Here is a 17,815-nt window from a genome sequence, read left to right as displayed (position 1 = left end):
CAGACCCAGCAGTGCTATGGCTGGGTCAAAGGGTAGATATTCTTTTGTCACCCTTTGGGCATAGTTCCAAATTGCCCTCCAGAATGGTTGGATCAGTTCACAACTTCACCAGCAATGAATTAATGTCCCTACTTTGCCACATCCCCTCCAGCATTCATTACTTTCCTTTGCTGTTATGTTAGCCAATCTGCTAGGTGTGAGGTGATACCTCAGAGTTGTTTTGATTTGCATCTCTCTGATTATAAGAGATTTAGAACACTTCTTCATGTGCTTGTTAATAGTTTTGATTTCTTTATCTGAGAACTGCCTATCCATGTCCCTTGCCCATTTATCAATTGGAGAATGGCTTGATTTTTTGTATAATTGATTTAGCTCTTTATAAATATGAGTAATTAAACCTTTGTCAGAGGTTTCTATGAAGATTTTTTCCCAATTTGTTGTTTCCCTTCTGATTTTAGTCACATTGGTTTTGTTTGTACAAAAGCTTTTTAGTTTGATGTAGTCAAAATTATTTATTTTACATTTTGTGATTCTTTCTATGTCTTGCTTGGTTTTAAAGCTTTTCCCCTCCCAAAGGTCTGACATGTGTACTATTCTGTGTTTACCCAATTTACTTATGGTTTCCTTCTTTATGTTTAAGTCACTCACCCATTTTGAATTTATCTTGGTGTAGGGTGTGAGGTGTTGATCTATTCCTAGTCTCTCCCACACTGTCTTCCAATTTTCCCAACAGTTTTTATCGAATAGTGGATTTTTGTCCCAAAAGCTGGGATCTTTGGGTTTATCGTATACTGTCTTGCTGAGGTCGCTTTCCCCCAGTCTATTCCACTGATCTTCCTTTCTGTTTCTTAGCAAGTACCAAATTGTTTTGATGACTGCTGCTTTGTAATATAGTTTAAGGTCAGGGGCTGCAAGGCCCCCATCATATGTGTTTTTTTTCATTATTTCCCTGGATATCCTTGATCTTTTGTTCTTCCAAATGAACTTTGTTATGGTTTTTTCTAAATCAGTGAAGAAGTATTTTGGTAGTTCAATGGGTATGGCACTAAATAGATAAATAAGTTTGGGTAGGATGGTTATTTTTATTATATTGGCTCGTCCTATCCATGAGCAGTTAATGTTTTTCCATTTGCTCAAGTCTAGTTTTAGTTGTGTGGCGAGTGTTTTGTAGTTGTGTTCATATAGTTCCCGTTTGTCTTGGGAGGTAGATTCCTAGGTATTTTATTTTGTCTAAGGTGATTTTGAATGGGATTTCTCTTTCTAGTTCTTGCTGCTGAGCTGTGTTGGAGATATATAGAAAAGCTGATGATTTATGTGGGTTTATTTTGTATCCTGCAACTTTGCTAAAGTTGTTGATTATTTCAATTAGCTTTTTGGTTGAGTCTCTAGGATTCTTTAAGTAGACCATCATGTCATCCGCAAAGAGTGATAACTTGGTCTCCTCCTTGCCTATTTTGATGCCTTCAATTCCTTTATCTTCTCTAATTGCTACTGCTAGTGTTTCTAGTACAATGTCAAATAGTAGAGGTGATAATGGGCATCCTTGTTTCACTCCTGATCTTATTGGGAATGCATCTAGTTTATCCCCATTGTAGATGATATTAGCTGATGGTTTTAGATATATACTGTTTATTATTTTTAGGAATGACCCTTCTATTCCTATGCTTTCTAGTGTTTTTAATAGGAATGGGTGTTGTATTTTATCAAAGGCTTTTTCTGCATCTATTGAGATAATCATGTGGTTCTTGCTAGTTTGCTTGTTGATGTGGTCAATTATGTGGATGGTTTTCCTAATGTTGAATCAGCCCTGCATCCCTGGTATGAATGTCCAGTGATTTTTAAGTTTTTTCTCTTAACTTAATTTCCAGGTCAATTGTTTTTGAAAATAGATAACCTTTCGTTTCTTCTATTTCCCCCAAAATTTTGATTTTGTTATTGATTTTACTTTGTTAGTTTCCAAAGAATCCATTTGTTGGGTAAAGTTAGTCACTTTCTTGGTAAGTTATATTCCTAGGTTTTTCTTCCAAACGTCTTCAAATCGCCTTACTTTGATCATCTCTAGCTTCATTTCTGCTAAGTTCTCTTGTATTCAATGTGGCCTAAGTCTATTTTTTTTTCTCTGAGATTCTACGTAGCTGTGGATTTATTCTCTTCTAGGTTTGTCTCTTGGGTGTTGCTGGGGCTAGATTTTGGGTCTTTGTGCCAAGGAACAGACTTTGCCCTTTCTTGTACTCTTCAGTGATGTGGCTAGTTCCTTGCCTTGATTCCCTGGGTCCCTGCAGATGGCTTCTTCCACTTTCCCTGGAGTGTCTGCAGTCAAAATGCGATCAGGATCTGCTCCCTCCTGGATTTTGGGGGTTCATAGTGCTGCTAACTTTAGCCAGGCCAGGTCAGAATGAGGTGAACTTCCAGTATCACTGGGACATCCAAATTTAAAAGCTCCCAACCCTGACTACAGAAGGCTATTTCCAACCAGGCTGCAGCTTCCTGGGCCAAATACTCTAGTCTTCTTGTCGCCTTTCTGCAAAAATGTGAGCCTTTCCCAGTATCCAAAAACTTTTGCTGGACTAAATGAAGGTGCTTACTGTAATTTCTTTTTAGATTTTTTTAAAAATATATTTTATTTGATCATTTCCAAGCATTATTCGTTAAAGATCATTTTCTTTTCCTCCCCCACCCCCCATAGCCGACGCGTAAGTCCACTGGGCATTAGATGTTTTCTTGATTTGAACCCATTGCTTTGTTGATAGTATTTGCACTAGAGTGTTCATTTAGAGTCTGTCCTCTGTCATGTCCCCTCAACCTCTGTATTCAGGCAGTTGCTTTTTCTCGGTGTTTCCACTCCCATAGTTTATCCTTTGCTTATGAATGGTGTTTTTTTCTCCTGGATCCCTGCAAGTTGTTCAGGGACATTACACCGCCACTAATGGAGAAGTCCATTACGTTCGATTATACCACAGTGTATTCGTCTCTGTGTACAATGTTCTCCTGGTTCTGCTCCTCTCGCTCTGCATCACTTCCTGGAGGTTGTTCCAGTCTCCATGGAACTTCTCCACTTTATTATTCCTTTTAGCACAATAGTATTCCATCACCAACATATACCACAGTTTGTTCAGCCATTCCCCAATTGATGGGCATCCCCTCGTTTTCCAGTTTTGGGCCACCACAAAGAGCGCAGCTATGAATATTTTTGTACAAGTCTTTTTGTCCATTATCTCTTTGGGGTACAGACCCAGCAGTGCTATGGCTGGGTCAAAGGGTAGATATTCTTTTGTCACCCTTTGGGCATAGTTCCAAATTGCCCTCCAGAATGGTTGGATCAGTTCACAACTCCACCAGCAATGAATTAATGTCCCTACTTTGCCACATCCCCTCCAGCATTCATTACTTTCCTTTGCTGTTATGTTAGCCAATCTGCTAGGTGTGAGGTGATACCTCAGAGTTGTTTTGATTTGCATCTCTCTGATTATAAGAGATGTAGAACACTTCTTCATGTGCTTGTTAATAGTTTTGATTTCTTTATCTGAGAACTGCCTATCCATGTCCCTTGCCCATTTATCAATTGGAGAATGGCTTGATTTTTTGTATAATTGATTTAGCTCATTATAAATATGAGTAATTAAACCTTTGTCAGAGGTTTCTATGAAGATTTTTTCCCAATTTGTTGTTTCCCTTCTGATTTTAGTCACATTGGTTTTGTTTGTGCAAAAGCTTTTTAGTTTGATGTAGTCAAAATTATTTATTTTACATTTTGTGATTCTTTCTATATCTTGCTTGGTTTTAAAGCCTTTCCCCTCCCAAAGGTCTGACATGTATACTATTCTGTGTTTACCCAATTTACTTATGGTTTCCTTCTTTATGTTTAAGTCACTCACCCATTTTGAATTTATCTTGGTGTAGGGTGTGAGGTGTTGATCTATTCCTAGTCTCTCCCACACTGTCTTCCAATTTTCCCAGCAGTTTTTATCGAATAGTGGATTTTTGTCCCAAAAGCTGGGATCTTTGGGTTTATCATATACTGTCTTGCTGAGGTCGCTTTCCCCCAGTCTATTCCACTGATCTTCCTTTCTGTTTCTTAGCCAGTACCAAATTGTTTTGATGACTGCTGCTTTGTAATATAGTTTTAGGTCAGGGACTGCAAGGCCCCCATCGTATGTGTTTTTTTTTCATTATTTCCCTGGATATCCTTGATCTTTTGTTCTTCCAAATGAACTTTGTTATGGTTTTTTCTAAATCAGTGAAGAAGTATTTTGGTAGTTCAATGGGTATGGCACTAAATAGATAAATAAGTTTGGGTAGGATGGTCATTTTTATTATATTGGCTCGTCCTATCCATGAGCAGTTAATGTTTTTCCATTTGTTCAGGTCTAGTTTTAGTTGTGTGGAGAGTGTTTTGTAGTTGTGTTCATATAGTTCCTGTGTTTGTCTTGGGAGATAGATTCCTAGGTATTTTATTTTGTCTAAGGTGATTTTGAATGGGATTTCTCTTTCTAGTTCTTGCTGCTGAGCTGTGTTGGAGATATATAGAAAAGCTGATGATTTATGTGGGTTTATTTTGTATCCTGCAACTTTGCTAAAGTTGTTGATTATTTCAATTAGCTTTTTGGTTGAGTCTCTAGGATTCTTTAAGTAGACCATCATGTCATCCGCAAAGAGTGATAACTTGGTCTCCTCCTTGCCTATTTTGATGCCTTCAATTTCTTTATCTTCTCTAATTGCTACTGCTAGTGTTTCTAGTACAATGTCAAATAATAGAGGTGATAATGGGCATCCTTGTTTCACTCCTGATCTTATTGGGAATGCATCTAGTTTATCCCCATTGCAGATGATATTAGCTGTTGGTTTTAGATATATACTGTTTATTATTTTTAGGAATGACCCTTCTATTCCTATGCTTTCTAGTGTTTTTAATAGGAATGGGTGTTGTATTTTATCAAAGGCTTTTTCTGCATCTATTGAGATAATCATGTGGTTCTTGCTAGTTTGCTTGTTGATGTGGTCAATTATGTGGATGGTTTTCCTAATGTTGAACCAGCCCTGCATCCCTGGTATGAATCCTACTTGGTCATGGTGAATGATTCTTCTGATCACTTGCTGGAGTCTTTTTGCTAGTATCCTATTTAAAATTTTTGCATCTATATTCATTAGGGAGATTGGCCTATAGTTTTCTTTCTCTGTTTTTGACCTGCCTGGTTTTGGAATCAGTACCATGTTTGTGTCGTAAAAGGAGTTTGGTAGAACTCCCTCTTTGCTTATTATGTCAAATAGTTTGTATAGTATTGGGGTTAACTGTTCTCTGAATGTTTGATAGAATTCACAGGTGAATCCATCAGGCCCTGGGGATTTTTTCTTAGGAAGTTCTTTGATGGCTTGATGGATTTCAATTTCTGATATGGGATTATTTAAGAATTCTATTTCCTCTTCTGTTAGTCTAGGCAGTTTGTATTTTTGTATATATTCATCCATTTCTCCTAAATTGGTGTATTTGTTGCCATATAATTGGGCAAAGTAATTTCTAATGATTGCCTTAATTTCCTCCTCATTGGAGGTGCTGTCCCCCTTTTCATCTTTAATGCTGTGAATTTGCTTTTCTTCCTTCCTTTTTTTAATTAGATTGACCAGTACTTTGTCTATTTTGTTTGTTTTTTCAAAGTACCAGCTTCTTGTCTTATTTATTAAATCAATAGTTCTATCACTTTCGATTTTATTAATTTCTCCCTTAATTTTTAGGATTTCTAATTTGGTTTTCTGCTGGGGGTTTTTAATTTGATCGCTTTCGAGTTTTTTCAATTGCATTTCCAATTGATTGATCTCTGCTCTCCCTTGTTTGTTAATATAAGCTTTCAGGGATATGAATTTGCCTCTGATTACCGCTTTGGCTGCATCCCAAAAGGTTTGAAAGGATGTTTCGCCATTGTCATTTTCCTTGATGAAATTATTAATTGTTTCTATGATTTCTTCTTTAACTAAACGGTTTTGGAGTATCATATTGTTTAATTTCCAATTGGTTTTAGATTTGGTTTTCCATGTACCATTACTAATCATTATTTTTATTGCCTTGTGATCTGAGAAGGCTGCATTCATTATTTCTGCTTTTTTGCATTTGTGTGCTATGTTTCTGTGACCTAATGTATGGTCAATTTTTGTGAATGTGCCATGTGGTGCTGAGAAGAAGGTGTATTCCTTTTTAATCCCTATTTATTTTTCTCCATATGTCTATTAATTCTAATTTTTCTAAGATTTCATTCACTTCTTTTACCTCTTTCTTATTTATTTTTTGATTTGATTTATCTAAATTTGATAATGGTTGGTTTAAGTCTCCCACTAGTATGGTTTTATTGTCTATTTCTTCCTTCAATTCGCCTAGTTTCTCCATTAGAAATTTGGGTGCTATATTATTTGGTGCATACATGTTGATTAATGATATTTCCTCGTTGTCTAGAGTCCCTTTTAACAAAATATAATTACCTTCCCTATCCCTTTTGATCAGGTCTATTTTTGCATTGGCTTTATCAGATATCATGATTACCACTCCTGCCTTCTTTCTATCAGTTGAGGCCCAGAAGGTCTTACTCCATCCTTTAATTCTGACCTTGTGGGTGTCAACCCGCCTCATGTGTGTTTCTTGAAGACAACATATGGTAGGGTTTTGGATTCTAATCCATTCTGCTATTCGTCTACGTTTTATGGGTGAGTTCATCCCATTCACGTTCAAAGTTATGATTGTCATTTGTGGACTCCCTGGCATTTTGATTGCCTTCCCTAATTCTAACCTTTTCTTCTTCAGCTCTACCTTTTAGTCCAGTGATTTACTTTGAATCAGTGCCCCTTGTCCCCTCCCTTGATGTTTCCCTTTTTAGTCCCTCCCTTTTTCTTCCCTCCCCCTCCCCCCTCTCTTTCCCTCCCTTTTTGTTCTCCCTCTCCCCCTCCCCCCCTTGGTTTTCCCTTCTCCTTACCCTTGTTGGGTAAGATAGAATTCAAGATCCCAATGGATCTGGATGTTTTTCCCTCTCAGAGTTGATTTCCCTGAGATTGAGGTTTAAGTAAACCCCCCCCCCCACTCTTCCTCTCCTTCTTATAGGAGTTTTCTTCCCCTCCCCTTCCCATGTGAATCTTTGTGTGAGAACCATTATTCTATTTGGTCTTTCTTTACCCCCTATTTATACATTACATTTTCCCCACATGTTAGTATACATAGATTGATATAAATGTAGTCCTTATAGAAGAGAGTTTGAGTAAAAGAAGAAGATAACATTTTTCCCCTTTCCTTAATATTTACCTTTTCAGGTATTCCTTGCTCTTTGATTTTCGGTATCAAACTTTCCACAGAGCTCTGGTCTTTTCTTTGCAAAAAGTTGGAAGTCTTCTATTTTGTTGAATGCCCATACTTTCCCTTGGAAGTATATAGTCAGTTTTGCTGGGTAGCTGATTCTTGGTTGGAGACCCAGCTCTCTTGCCTTTCTGAAGATCATGTTCCATGCCTTACGATCATTCAGAGTAGAACTTGCAAGGTCTTGTGTGACCCTGATTGGTATTCCTTTATATCTAAATTGTCTTTTTCTGGCTTCCTGTAGGATTTTTTCTTTTGTTTGATAGCTTTGGAATTTGGCAATTACATTCCTGGGAGTTGTCTTTTGGGGGTTTAGTGTAGAAGGTGTTCTGTGAGCTCTGTCAGTGGCTGTATTGCCCCCTTGTTCTAGAATCTCTGGGCAATTTTCTTTGATTATATCTTGTATCACCATGTCCAGTTTGGTGTTTATTTCTGGCTTTTCTGGGAGTCCAATTATTCTTAAATTTTCTCTTCTCCCTCTATTTTCCAGATCTATCACCTTGTCGGTGAGATATTTTATGTTCTCTTCTAATTTCTTGGTGTTTTGGCTTTGCTTTATTAGTTCTTGCTTTAAAGCCGTTTTCTTTTACAGTTTGGTCAAACTGGTTTTGTAGATGCATGAATTTCTTTTGCATTATTTCCCACTTTTCCTCCCAGAGGGCTTCCATCTTTTTGGTCATTTCTGATTCAAATTCTTCATGGGTTTGTGGAGAGTTTCTATTTCCTTTGGAAGATTTTGGAGAATTTTCTTGTATATCTTCTTCTATCTGCTCTGTATTTTGTATTTTGGCTCCATAGAATGTGTCCAAAGTCGCCCCTTTCTTCTTATTTTTCTTGGTATTTTGGGGCTTCTGTGCTTCTGTGGAGTTTGTCATCTCTGAATGTGGAGGATTAGCTTTTCTTATCTCTGTCTGGCGATCAGAGGCTTTAGTCCTGGGCAGATGGTTCTATGAGCTTTCCCTGGGTTAAACTGAATATGCCTCACTGGAACTGGAATGGAAGGGTCGGACCACGAGGCCACACTCTCCCCCCGGCTCGCTTTCCGGAAGTTGCCTTCAGAATCGCTGCCCGTGAGGCTGTTTCGTCGGCCTGCGGAGGGATGGGCTGCAGCTTTCCCAAGCTCCGAGGGCAGGGACTTTCACTGAGACTTGGATAGCAGGATCCAGCCCGTGAGGCTGTCTTGCCCGCCCTGAGGGTTGCTGTTGTTTAGACCAGCTCTCTGCAGCGGAAGCCCCAGGCAGTAACTTTCACTGGGACTCGGGTAGAAGGCCCTGAGGGTTCTGCTCTCTGAGCCCGGCAGGGCTGCGGCTTCCGGGAGCCTTGGACTCTGTGCTCCTACCCCTGAGGTCCGAGTGATCTCGGGTTCTGGCTTTTGAGGGGAGCCGTACCTTTTGAACCGGGTCCAGGTCCAGGAGGAGGGTTCCCAGGGTCTGTGCTGTTGATCGTTTTGAATTTCGGCGCCTTAGGAGCTTATAGTTTGAGATCGGTGGGGAAGGGTTTTCCGGAGATCTGAGCTTTAGCTTTCTCTAAGCCGCCATCTTAACCGGAAGTCTCTTTTTAGATTTTTTTTAAAACCCTTATCTTCCATCTGAGAATCAATACTGTGTATTGGTTCTAAGGCAGAAAAGTGGTAAGGGCTAGGCAATGGGGGTCAGGTGACTTGCCCAGGGTCACACAGCTGGGGAGTGTGAGGCCATATCGGACCCAGGACCTCCCTTCCCTGGGCCTCGCTCTCCATCCACTGAGCCACCCAGCTGCCCCCTTGATTTCTCAATTATTTGGTAGTGTGTTCTTTATAGATCTTTGCTGGAGTACATGTGAGAGCTGGTGTCCTTTGTGACAATTCATGCAGGGATCTAACTGGATGTCCCTCCGGATCTCTATATTTTTCATACTTGTCCATCCTAATTGCATTATAATATTCCATTATGACCGTAACATAATTGATCTAAACATTCCTCACGATTAGACCCAGTTACTTCCTGTTGTTTGCAATTGTATATAATAGTACTATGAAAACTGTTGGTTGTTTTTTTGAGAATAATCTCAAATGATACTTTGACAATGGATCGGCCAAGTACTACGATTAGATCCCTCTGGCATGCGGCGTGGAAAATAGAAGAAACGAGAGAATGAAATAACTTCTCTGAAGGGTGGAGCTGCAGAGGGAGAGGGCAAGTTCTGCTGTAAGGGCGAATGTCCAATGGAACTTGGCACATTCCATAAAAGCCCAGAAATCTGATCTTTGAAAAGCATACGGTTACAGCAGTCTGTTTCCTTCCTAAGGCTTCTCCAGTCGATCGACAGTCTTGTCTATGCCACCATCCCATTTTCACGTCCTCCGCTCTGCACTCAACGTGGCCACCACGCTATCATTAGGCTCTCATCAGCCCTGGTCTGGATTCTTGCAGAAGCCTTCTAAGTAGGAGTGGGTGGCCGAGGGGAAGTCAGCTCAGGCACGATCCTACGGCAGCCAGACATTCTGCACAAGGGCAGGGCTGGGAGAGCTCAGACCAGGTGAAGGCTTGTGCCAAGAACAGGACTGACATACGTTTAATCGGACAACACAAGAAGGCAGTTGTGGGATGGCTTTAAAGAGTGTAGATGGCCCAAGTCAGAGTTAGAAAATAAGAAGGAAGAAGGTGGAGTTACTATCATAGCGGCTCACTTAGTCCCTGAACGATGATTTCGTAGCTTTTTGCTTCAAACATAATTTCTGAAAGAAATAAAAAAAACAAAAACAAACCACACACACAACTGGTTCACCATCCGGAGCCAAGGATCTGACTTTATTTTGTGGCACAAAGTACAAGTCAGAAGTCTGCAGCCTGTGGCCCAAGACAAGCTGATGACCAGATAATGAGGGTTACATAGACTTTGGACAATTGCTTAATAGAGGAAATTAACGGAAAATTTTCAGAACATGTTCTTAACGTGGGTTTGGGAACACTTTGCTGAGAGAGTTAATAAATTCCAGTAAGAGAAGTTATAACCGGGGCCACCCCGCCTTTCTCCTTTCCCTTCTTGGGGCACTTGGTAATGATGCTGACAGACGAGAGGCTGTTTCCTCTTGTCACATCCTCTTGAGTGGATGGCAAAGAGAATAAAAGGAGAAGTATACACACTTTTCATCCCTGCGGAAACTCTTAATACTATTCCTATGATATCTTATTTAAATAACAGTTACAGCTTATCAAACTATTATTGAGAAATCCTTATAAGTGATTACAAAACTACCTCAATTTATTCTTAATTTCTGAAATTTTCCAAATTCTTTTTGAAGGGACAGAATAGGACAGAAGTGGTACACTAGCTGCCCAGCAACATACTGAAAAAAACTAGAGAACAATTTAAATCAGACAATAAAATGGAAAGAAGAGTAGATCTAAGACAATAATTGAACCTCAAGGTTTAATGATAATCTCAAAGTAAATAATGAGACATTTGAAAAAATAGTGTAGAATTTCAAATCTTTCCAAATGATGGTTATAGGTTTTCTTGACAATATTTCCTTCCCCATGCAATAGAAATTAAGACACTTCATACCCGATTTTACTATCAAAGACTGTGTTGTATGTTGCAAGAGTAAGGTTGAGTTATGGCCACTTTATGAGAAAAAAAAAACAACCAAACAACTGCCAAATGAAACAAATAAGGCAATAAGGGCTTTATTTTTTGAAGTTTAGGAAATACTCAGCATTTTTATTTAATTTGGTCAACTGCTAAAGAATAAGTAAATCTGAGACAATGGGTAGAAATTTTAAAAACCTTATGCAGAAGAAAAAATTAGGAGAAATTGCTGACATAAATAAGAGTTTAAAGAGAAAGTTATAAACATCAGCAAAAGGGCTCTATTGGGTAATTACTATTTGTTCTTTAATATTAGAAGTTAGTTAAAACTTAGGATAGTCACAAAGCAAATAGTGAGATATTTGAGAAAATAACATTTGTTTTCTTTAGCACAAGGACTCATTGAACTTTTTTTTTGGTCTATAAAATGACTGCTGATCCTAGCACTGATATCAGTCTCTGTAGAATGGTAAGCAGATCAAATTTTCCCCATATGTAGAAGAGAAACAACAAAATACAATATAGTACCCTTAGAAACTCTACATATTAATTTACTGGCTGACTAATTTCAGTATTGCTAAGTTCCATGAAAATTCTTGTGTGATAATGCATTGCTACCTCGCAGGTGGTGGCAATTAGATAATATTTTAAATAAGCTTTTTTAAGGAAAAAAAGCCTTCTAACTGGTTTCCCTGCATCAGATTTCTCCCCTCTCCAATCTTCACATAGCTGCCAAAGAGATGTTTCTAGAACATAGCTCTCACCATGCCATTTCCTCCCCTACTCATACATTTCAATGTCTGCTTGTTACCTCCAGGATCAAATTACAAATATCTCCATTTGTTATAAATCCCAACTTTCTTTCCTGGCCCAATGACATATTATTTGCTTTTACTTCCTATAGTCCACCAAGATTGGCCTTTTTGCTTTCTTGTTTTTGCCCAAGTGGTCTACCATATTCCAGGGATGTGCTTTCCCTCCTCACTTCCATCTTTTAGAACCTCAAGTTTCCCTTTAAGCTCAATTCAAGTTCCACCTCCCAAGCAAAGGCTTTCCTGATTCCCCACAGCTATTGTGCTGTCCCTGCACATTACTTTGTATTTCTTTTGTAAAAATTAATATTAAATTTTATATTAGGATATATCCCTGCATAGAATATAAGTTCTTTGAGGGAAAGGACTGTTTATGTCTAGTTTTACACCCCTAGCACTTAGCACAAAGCCTGGGACATAAGATACTTAATAAATTACTTGTTATTGGGAAAGGAAATTAGAGGTCATAAAATCTAACCCTCTCATTTTCCTGATAAAAAAAATAAGGACCTTGTAGTTCTACCTAAAATTCCCAGCACTCATCTCCCATTCCCAAAGCAAATTATCTTTTTTCACATCTACAAAATAGGGGAAATTTGGGTCGATATGACTTTTGTTTACAAATATCTTAGAAAAGATTCCAAATAACTTATTTTTACAGTTAAAGGCAATATGTTTGTGTATGAATTTGAACATTTAAATATTCAGAGAACTTAATTTTTTAGTCAATTAGCTTTAAGTGACAAATGAAAATGTAGTTAGCCCTACTTTAATCCAAAAGTAGTTGATACACAAAGATGTCATATTTCAAAGTAAAGGTTTATTTTATTATCTCTTTCCATGGTTATTTTTCCTTTCCCTTTCTAATTTAAACACACATGATTTAAAAAATTGTATACAACTTATTAACTGTAGTATTTTTCAGACAACTGTGAAATTCTTTTTTCTATAAACTTATTTCAGTGATTTATTCTATTTTGAATTTTAGTCAAAAGAGAAAATTCTATTCTATGGAAATCATATTACCATAAAGGCAAATTTACAGCATAACTTTTCCAACCTTTATTATCTAAAGCCTTTAAAAATTTTATCTGTTTCTGTCCAAAAACTAAATTTCCGCACAGATTATTCTTATCAAGTCATTAGCATATACACAGGTGGCTGTGAAAATTCACGGTAAAGTTCAACATTATTTCAAGGGTGAAAAGTTTTCCATTTGGGGAAGCATTTATATACCTTACCTAAAGAGCAGCAATATATAAATTATTTTTAAAAGCCCCTAAGAAAGTCTTGGGAAGTTATTGAATACACATATTTACATCATTTAAATTATACGACAGTCATGTTTCCTTAGTATATTTTAGTGAAAGGTATAGATAAGCTTCCTCAAGCATAAAAACTTATTCATCCTTAAAGGAGATTTTATCCTTGGGTTTGCTCAACATCTTTATATCATCCAACAGCTTTCTAGGTGTCAAAATATGAGTAGATCCTGGTAAGAAAAAAAAAAGGAATCATTTTTTAGAGAAGTCAGCAGTTATCCATTTGGTTGCCTTTCCAAAGTGATTCTGAGCCTTTTATCTGAGGACCAGAAGAATCCTGGGTAACTGAACAATGACAAATTCTCTGTATCCTACCCTTCTAATATTTGCCTGTACCCTATTGTAAAAAAAGCATCTTTCTTTCAAGAATGATTTACATCATCATTGGAAATGCTGCCCATTCCTGGGTCTTGGACTATTTTATTCTATAAGGTGCCATTTCCTGAAGAGCAAAGTTGGATCAACAACAGTCATATGGTGACAGAATAACCATGGGAGGGTCAGGGCCATGGCATGGAGTTTCACAGTTGTCAGAGGCTTACTTACAATCTGTGTACTGTAGTACATATCCTGTAACTCAAGATGGCAGGATGGGGATGCCTAGCAAAACAATGCAGAGACGTCTCCCTACTATTCCACTACTTCGATTGTCTTAATTTTTCAGGGGGCCACTCAGTTAAACTTTTTCTCTCTCCTTTTTAAACCCTCAAAGGCAGAAGAGAGGTAAGGACCAAGGGATGAGGGTTAAGGGATTTGCCCAGGGTCACATAGCTTAGGAAGTGTCTGAGGCTACATTTGAACCTGCCCCTTTGGTTAAACTTCTTAAACCAGATTTTACTTATTTCATTCCAGTGGCAGGTCCACAGTCTCAAGAAGATTTCCAAATTAACTGCACATCCATGATTTTCTGGACAACAATGTATTTATGCAGACAAAATGGATAATAAAATGGACACACAGTCAATAGAAAGGACAAAACTAAATCTGGAATGTTTCACAGGTCAAAAATTGGAGAAACTTGCCCTCCGGGTGGCAGAGTGGACAGAGTGCTACACCTAAAGTTAGGAAGAATCGCGTTCAACTCCTGACTCAGACATTTACTAGCTGTGACCCTGAGGGCAAGTCACGTAATATCTCTGCGCCTTAGTTTCTACTCTTTAATGTAAGCTGGTTGGATTTGATGGCCTCCAAAGCCCCTTCCACCTCTAAATCAATAATCCCACCAATTATCTACTGTAATTCAAGAATATCAACAGCAAGCATTTTCACTGCTAAATAGTCCCAACGAAGCATGTCAAACTAATTTCTATTCTGTAATTATTCACTTTAAAAAATAGTCTCACCAATAAAAACTTCACAAGATTTGTGTGCCTGAGAAACTTCATACGCGCAGCGCATCTCGGAATAGGTAATTCCTCCTATCACGAAGACGATCAGCTTTGAACCGTTCTTCCGATCCTCTAAGTAATTCATTCTGGGTTTCTGCCGGGCACTGAAGGACAACACAAAGCTGTATTGCAGTCACTGCGAGACACAAACCCCAGACGCTCTACACGTTTTACGGCCAATTGCAGATTCCCAGAGGGTGCCAATGGTTCACCGTTTTGTCAGAACGAGCACGCTACAGGCAATCTAGTCAGAAAGAGGAGAAATTCTGGCGATAGTTCCTTCAGTCCGGAGAAGTCGTGCCTCCTCATCTAAGCACACTAGGAAGCGTGCAGACGGCACGGAGTTGTGAAGGAGAGAGAACACTCTGGATAACAGTTTGAACCCACCATTTTGCCAGGCTATGAGGCGAGGCTGAGTTTAGTAAGATGAAATTTTGTAGTGAGACTTTCCAAGAACAGAATAAAGACAGCATTCAGATAACACCTTCCAGGGATAATGTCTCCAAGTTCCTGTGGACCGTCTGCTCAGAGAGGTACAACGAGTCATGGCTGTGCAGGAGAGGGGAGGCTTGTGATGTGCTTTGGTTCTGGGAGCCCCATTAGGAAGGGTGCTGAGATGGGGGAGTTTGTACAGTGGGGAGGGAATGGTACAGTAAAGGGGATGCAGATCATGCCATGGGACCAGGGGTAAAAGGACCCAGGAAATCTTCAGCCTGGAGACAGAAGTATTGGTGGGAAATATGGAAACAACGAGGGAATTTTCAGTAATTTCCCCAAACCTAGAGCTACAGTTTGCTTTGGAAAGTGATGGGGAGTTTCCCTGTACATGAAGGCTTTGAGCAGAGGTCAGGACTTCTTGTCAAGAATGGGAAGATTGTGAAGATACTTGGAAAGTCTCTACTTTTGTCCCGCTCAGTCTGAACAGTTTACTTAAATTTCTGTGTGCCTCAGATCTTTTTCTTGTAAAACTGGACAATTTCTACCCAAGAGGGATAATTTATGGTAACGGTCTCGAGAGTACTGTGGCAGGGAGAGGACAATGCCTATGGCTGAAGGCAGAGTAAAAACAGTTTGTCTGGGTATCTACAGAGTACTTTATAATCGGAAATCTGTTACTCTAAAAAAGAACTGCATTTCCTGGGAGCGCACTGACGTCCTGTAGACAGGGGATAAATATTGAGTGGGCGGTCCTGCTCTCACTCTTGGATGTGCAGCAAGTGTGGTGACAGTGGTGAATGGGGATTTTGAAATGGCTAATCAGTCACAGGCACATGGTCTTTATTTTGTATCCTCTATATTCCTTGATTTCTAATTATCATAAATAAATCTCCTAAAATATAACATTTTTATTACTGACAAATTTTAATTTTTACAGTTTTTGGCAACTAGAAGGGATGAGAAAAACTCCATTTTTTAAAAGACAGCCTAGATAAATTTTTTAAGCCACATTTCTTAGCCAAGGCTTTGTGCCCACCCCACCCCACCCACCCACCCTCACAAACTCCGAAGCTGCTGTTTTACTTCTTCAGTCCCTGCTTTTTGCCTGGTTACCCACCCTACAGGCCTGGCTGTTTTCAGTTTGAGGACTCTTGCTTGCCCATCTACTTGACCCCGTGTTTGTTTTCCTTGTTCCTCACTGCCTCCTGCTCCTGCTCAGGCTCCTGATCTTGATCCTGATTGCTCATCCTCCTGCTCTAGCCCCAGTCCCAGATCTCTGGCCCCTAACCCTTACCACTGATGTTGGTCCTGCTGGGCTGCTGGGAACCGTGGCTGTATTTTAGGAACTCACAAACTTGGGAGTCGCTCTCTGGGCAGCAACTGGTAAAAACTAGGGTGTATTTTCCTTAGGCAAGATTAGCCTTCTAACCCCCTCTGAGGAAACTAGCATTTTACCTCAGGGGGGAAGGGAAGAAGGAAGTTACTCTTCCAAACAGGAAGTAAATTACAAGCATGGTTCATTCTATGAAAGAGAATGCATTACCTATTTCAAACAGCTTCCAGTTGTAGGATGTTTTTTCATGAGTGCACTAAACCTTTCACTTATCATGCTTAAGATTCAGGGGAGAAAACTCATCTCCCTATAATCCTTTGCCATTTGGGCTTACTAAGTCTCTAAAATTCATCCAATTTGGGATTCCTCCTCACCATGTTCAGTGAGGAATTCTCCCTTGCTAGGGGAGAGCCAAAAAAATCTGACAAAAGGAATCTGGACAGATAGAGAAAGGAACTTTAAAGAGTCTAGCGTGAAGTTTTAAGTCCTTTTGGACTCCATTTTTTAAAATGAAAGTCTCTGTATCTTATTGTATCTTGCCGATTTTTCTGTTTTAAGATTTAATTTTGTTGTTTTAAGTTCATATATTAATGTATTGAATACTATTAGGTTACACAGAGTTTAATCTACTGTGTTTTAACTACTGATATATTCTGTTACCTTTCCCCTATAACTATACTGAACTAATATTATTGAATAAGCCCATATAAAAACAGCTTTTTTCTTCCATTTTGGCTTTGTAAATTATCACACAGATGATGGATGGGCTCCTTCAACTTGGTTAACAATCTTTGGAAAGTGTAATGAGCTAAATATCTTAAATTGATTTTTAAGGGGGCTTTAGATATGAATTTTAGATTTTTTTCCCCAACAATTCTAACTGATCATTTTGCCTGCCTCTGAGTTATTTGTAATAAGAGGTAAAGAGTTCATTTTAGTAGCTGAAGTGAAGTACAATTATAATCCCCACCTCCCACATTTGTAAAAATGTGAATGGATGGGACATAACAGTCTCATACCAAAAGAGCTGGGAATACCCCTGGATGGCTCCCAAGAGGAAGCATCTCTCAATTGTAACTATTCAGCTCACTTTCCACCAGAATGATCTAGATTCTGGTGACATTTTTAGACCCAACATAAATAGTATAGAGGTTTGGTCTTTTCTAGACTCCTCTGCCACATTTTTGTAATGAGAGCAACAATAGATTTTTAAAAAAATATCTCAGCCAAGGTTGAAACATTGCTATACCTGAAAAACTTGTGACAAGTATCCATTGGCTTCCAAGGTTTTTTTAAATGTCATACAGCAAACTCATGTGAATCCTAGTGATAGAGGGTTTGTTTGCTATTGTCATTAAATGGGCTATTATAATGCATTATCTGTTGTATTACTGTTCTTTATGAAAAACTGTTACTTTGTGAAAATCATTTGCTTGCACTCATAGTGGATCATGGCTAAGTTTGAAAAGGAAATGGATCTCATTTTTTGGGTGAAAAACCTTTGTATTCTACCTTTACTTAGCTGACATAGTGCGTCAATGATTGTAAGCTATATATTTTTGATTTTTAAAACTTTTTTATTATTGTTTTTCTTTGCATGTGCAATATACTATTTCAGTTTT

General features: G+C 38.7%; 1 protein-coding gene across 1 annotated transcript in view; it reads right to left on the bottom strand.

Annotated features, from left to right (window-relative positions):
* Positions 1-10,091: 10,091 nt before the first annotated feature.
* STXBP3 (syntaxin binding protein 3) overlaps positions 10,092-17,815 on the bottom strand; it is a 76,341-nt gene continuing 68,617 nt past the window's right edge. Inside the window, exons 18-19 of the mRNA XM_007485068.3 lie at positions 14,378-14,526; positions 10,092-13,204 (exon numbers count right to left, since the gene is read on the bottom strand). Coding sequence (XP_007485130.1) covers positions 13,113-13,204; positions 14,378-14,526 — 241 coding nt within the window. The 3' untranslated portion in view covers positions 10,092-13,112. The remainder of the gene's footprint in view (positions 13,205-14,377; positions 14,527-17,815) is intronic.

Source organism: Monodelphis domestica, chromosome 2, assembly GCF_027887165.1.
Source record: "Monodelphis domestica isolate mMonDom1 chromosome 2, mMonDom1.pri, whole genome shotgun sequence".
NCBI lineage: Eukaryota > Metazoa > Chordata > Mammalia > Didelphimorphia > Didelphidae > Monodelphis > Monodelphis domestica.
The sequence above is the reverse complement of the archived record's forward strand: the minus strand, read 5'-3'. Positions and strand labels throughout refer to the sequence as shown.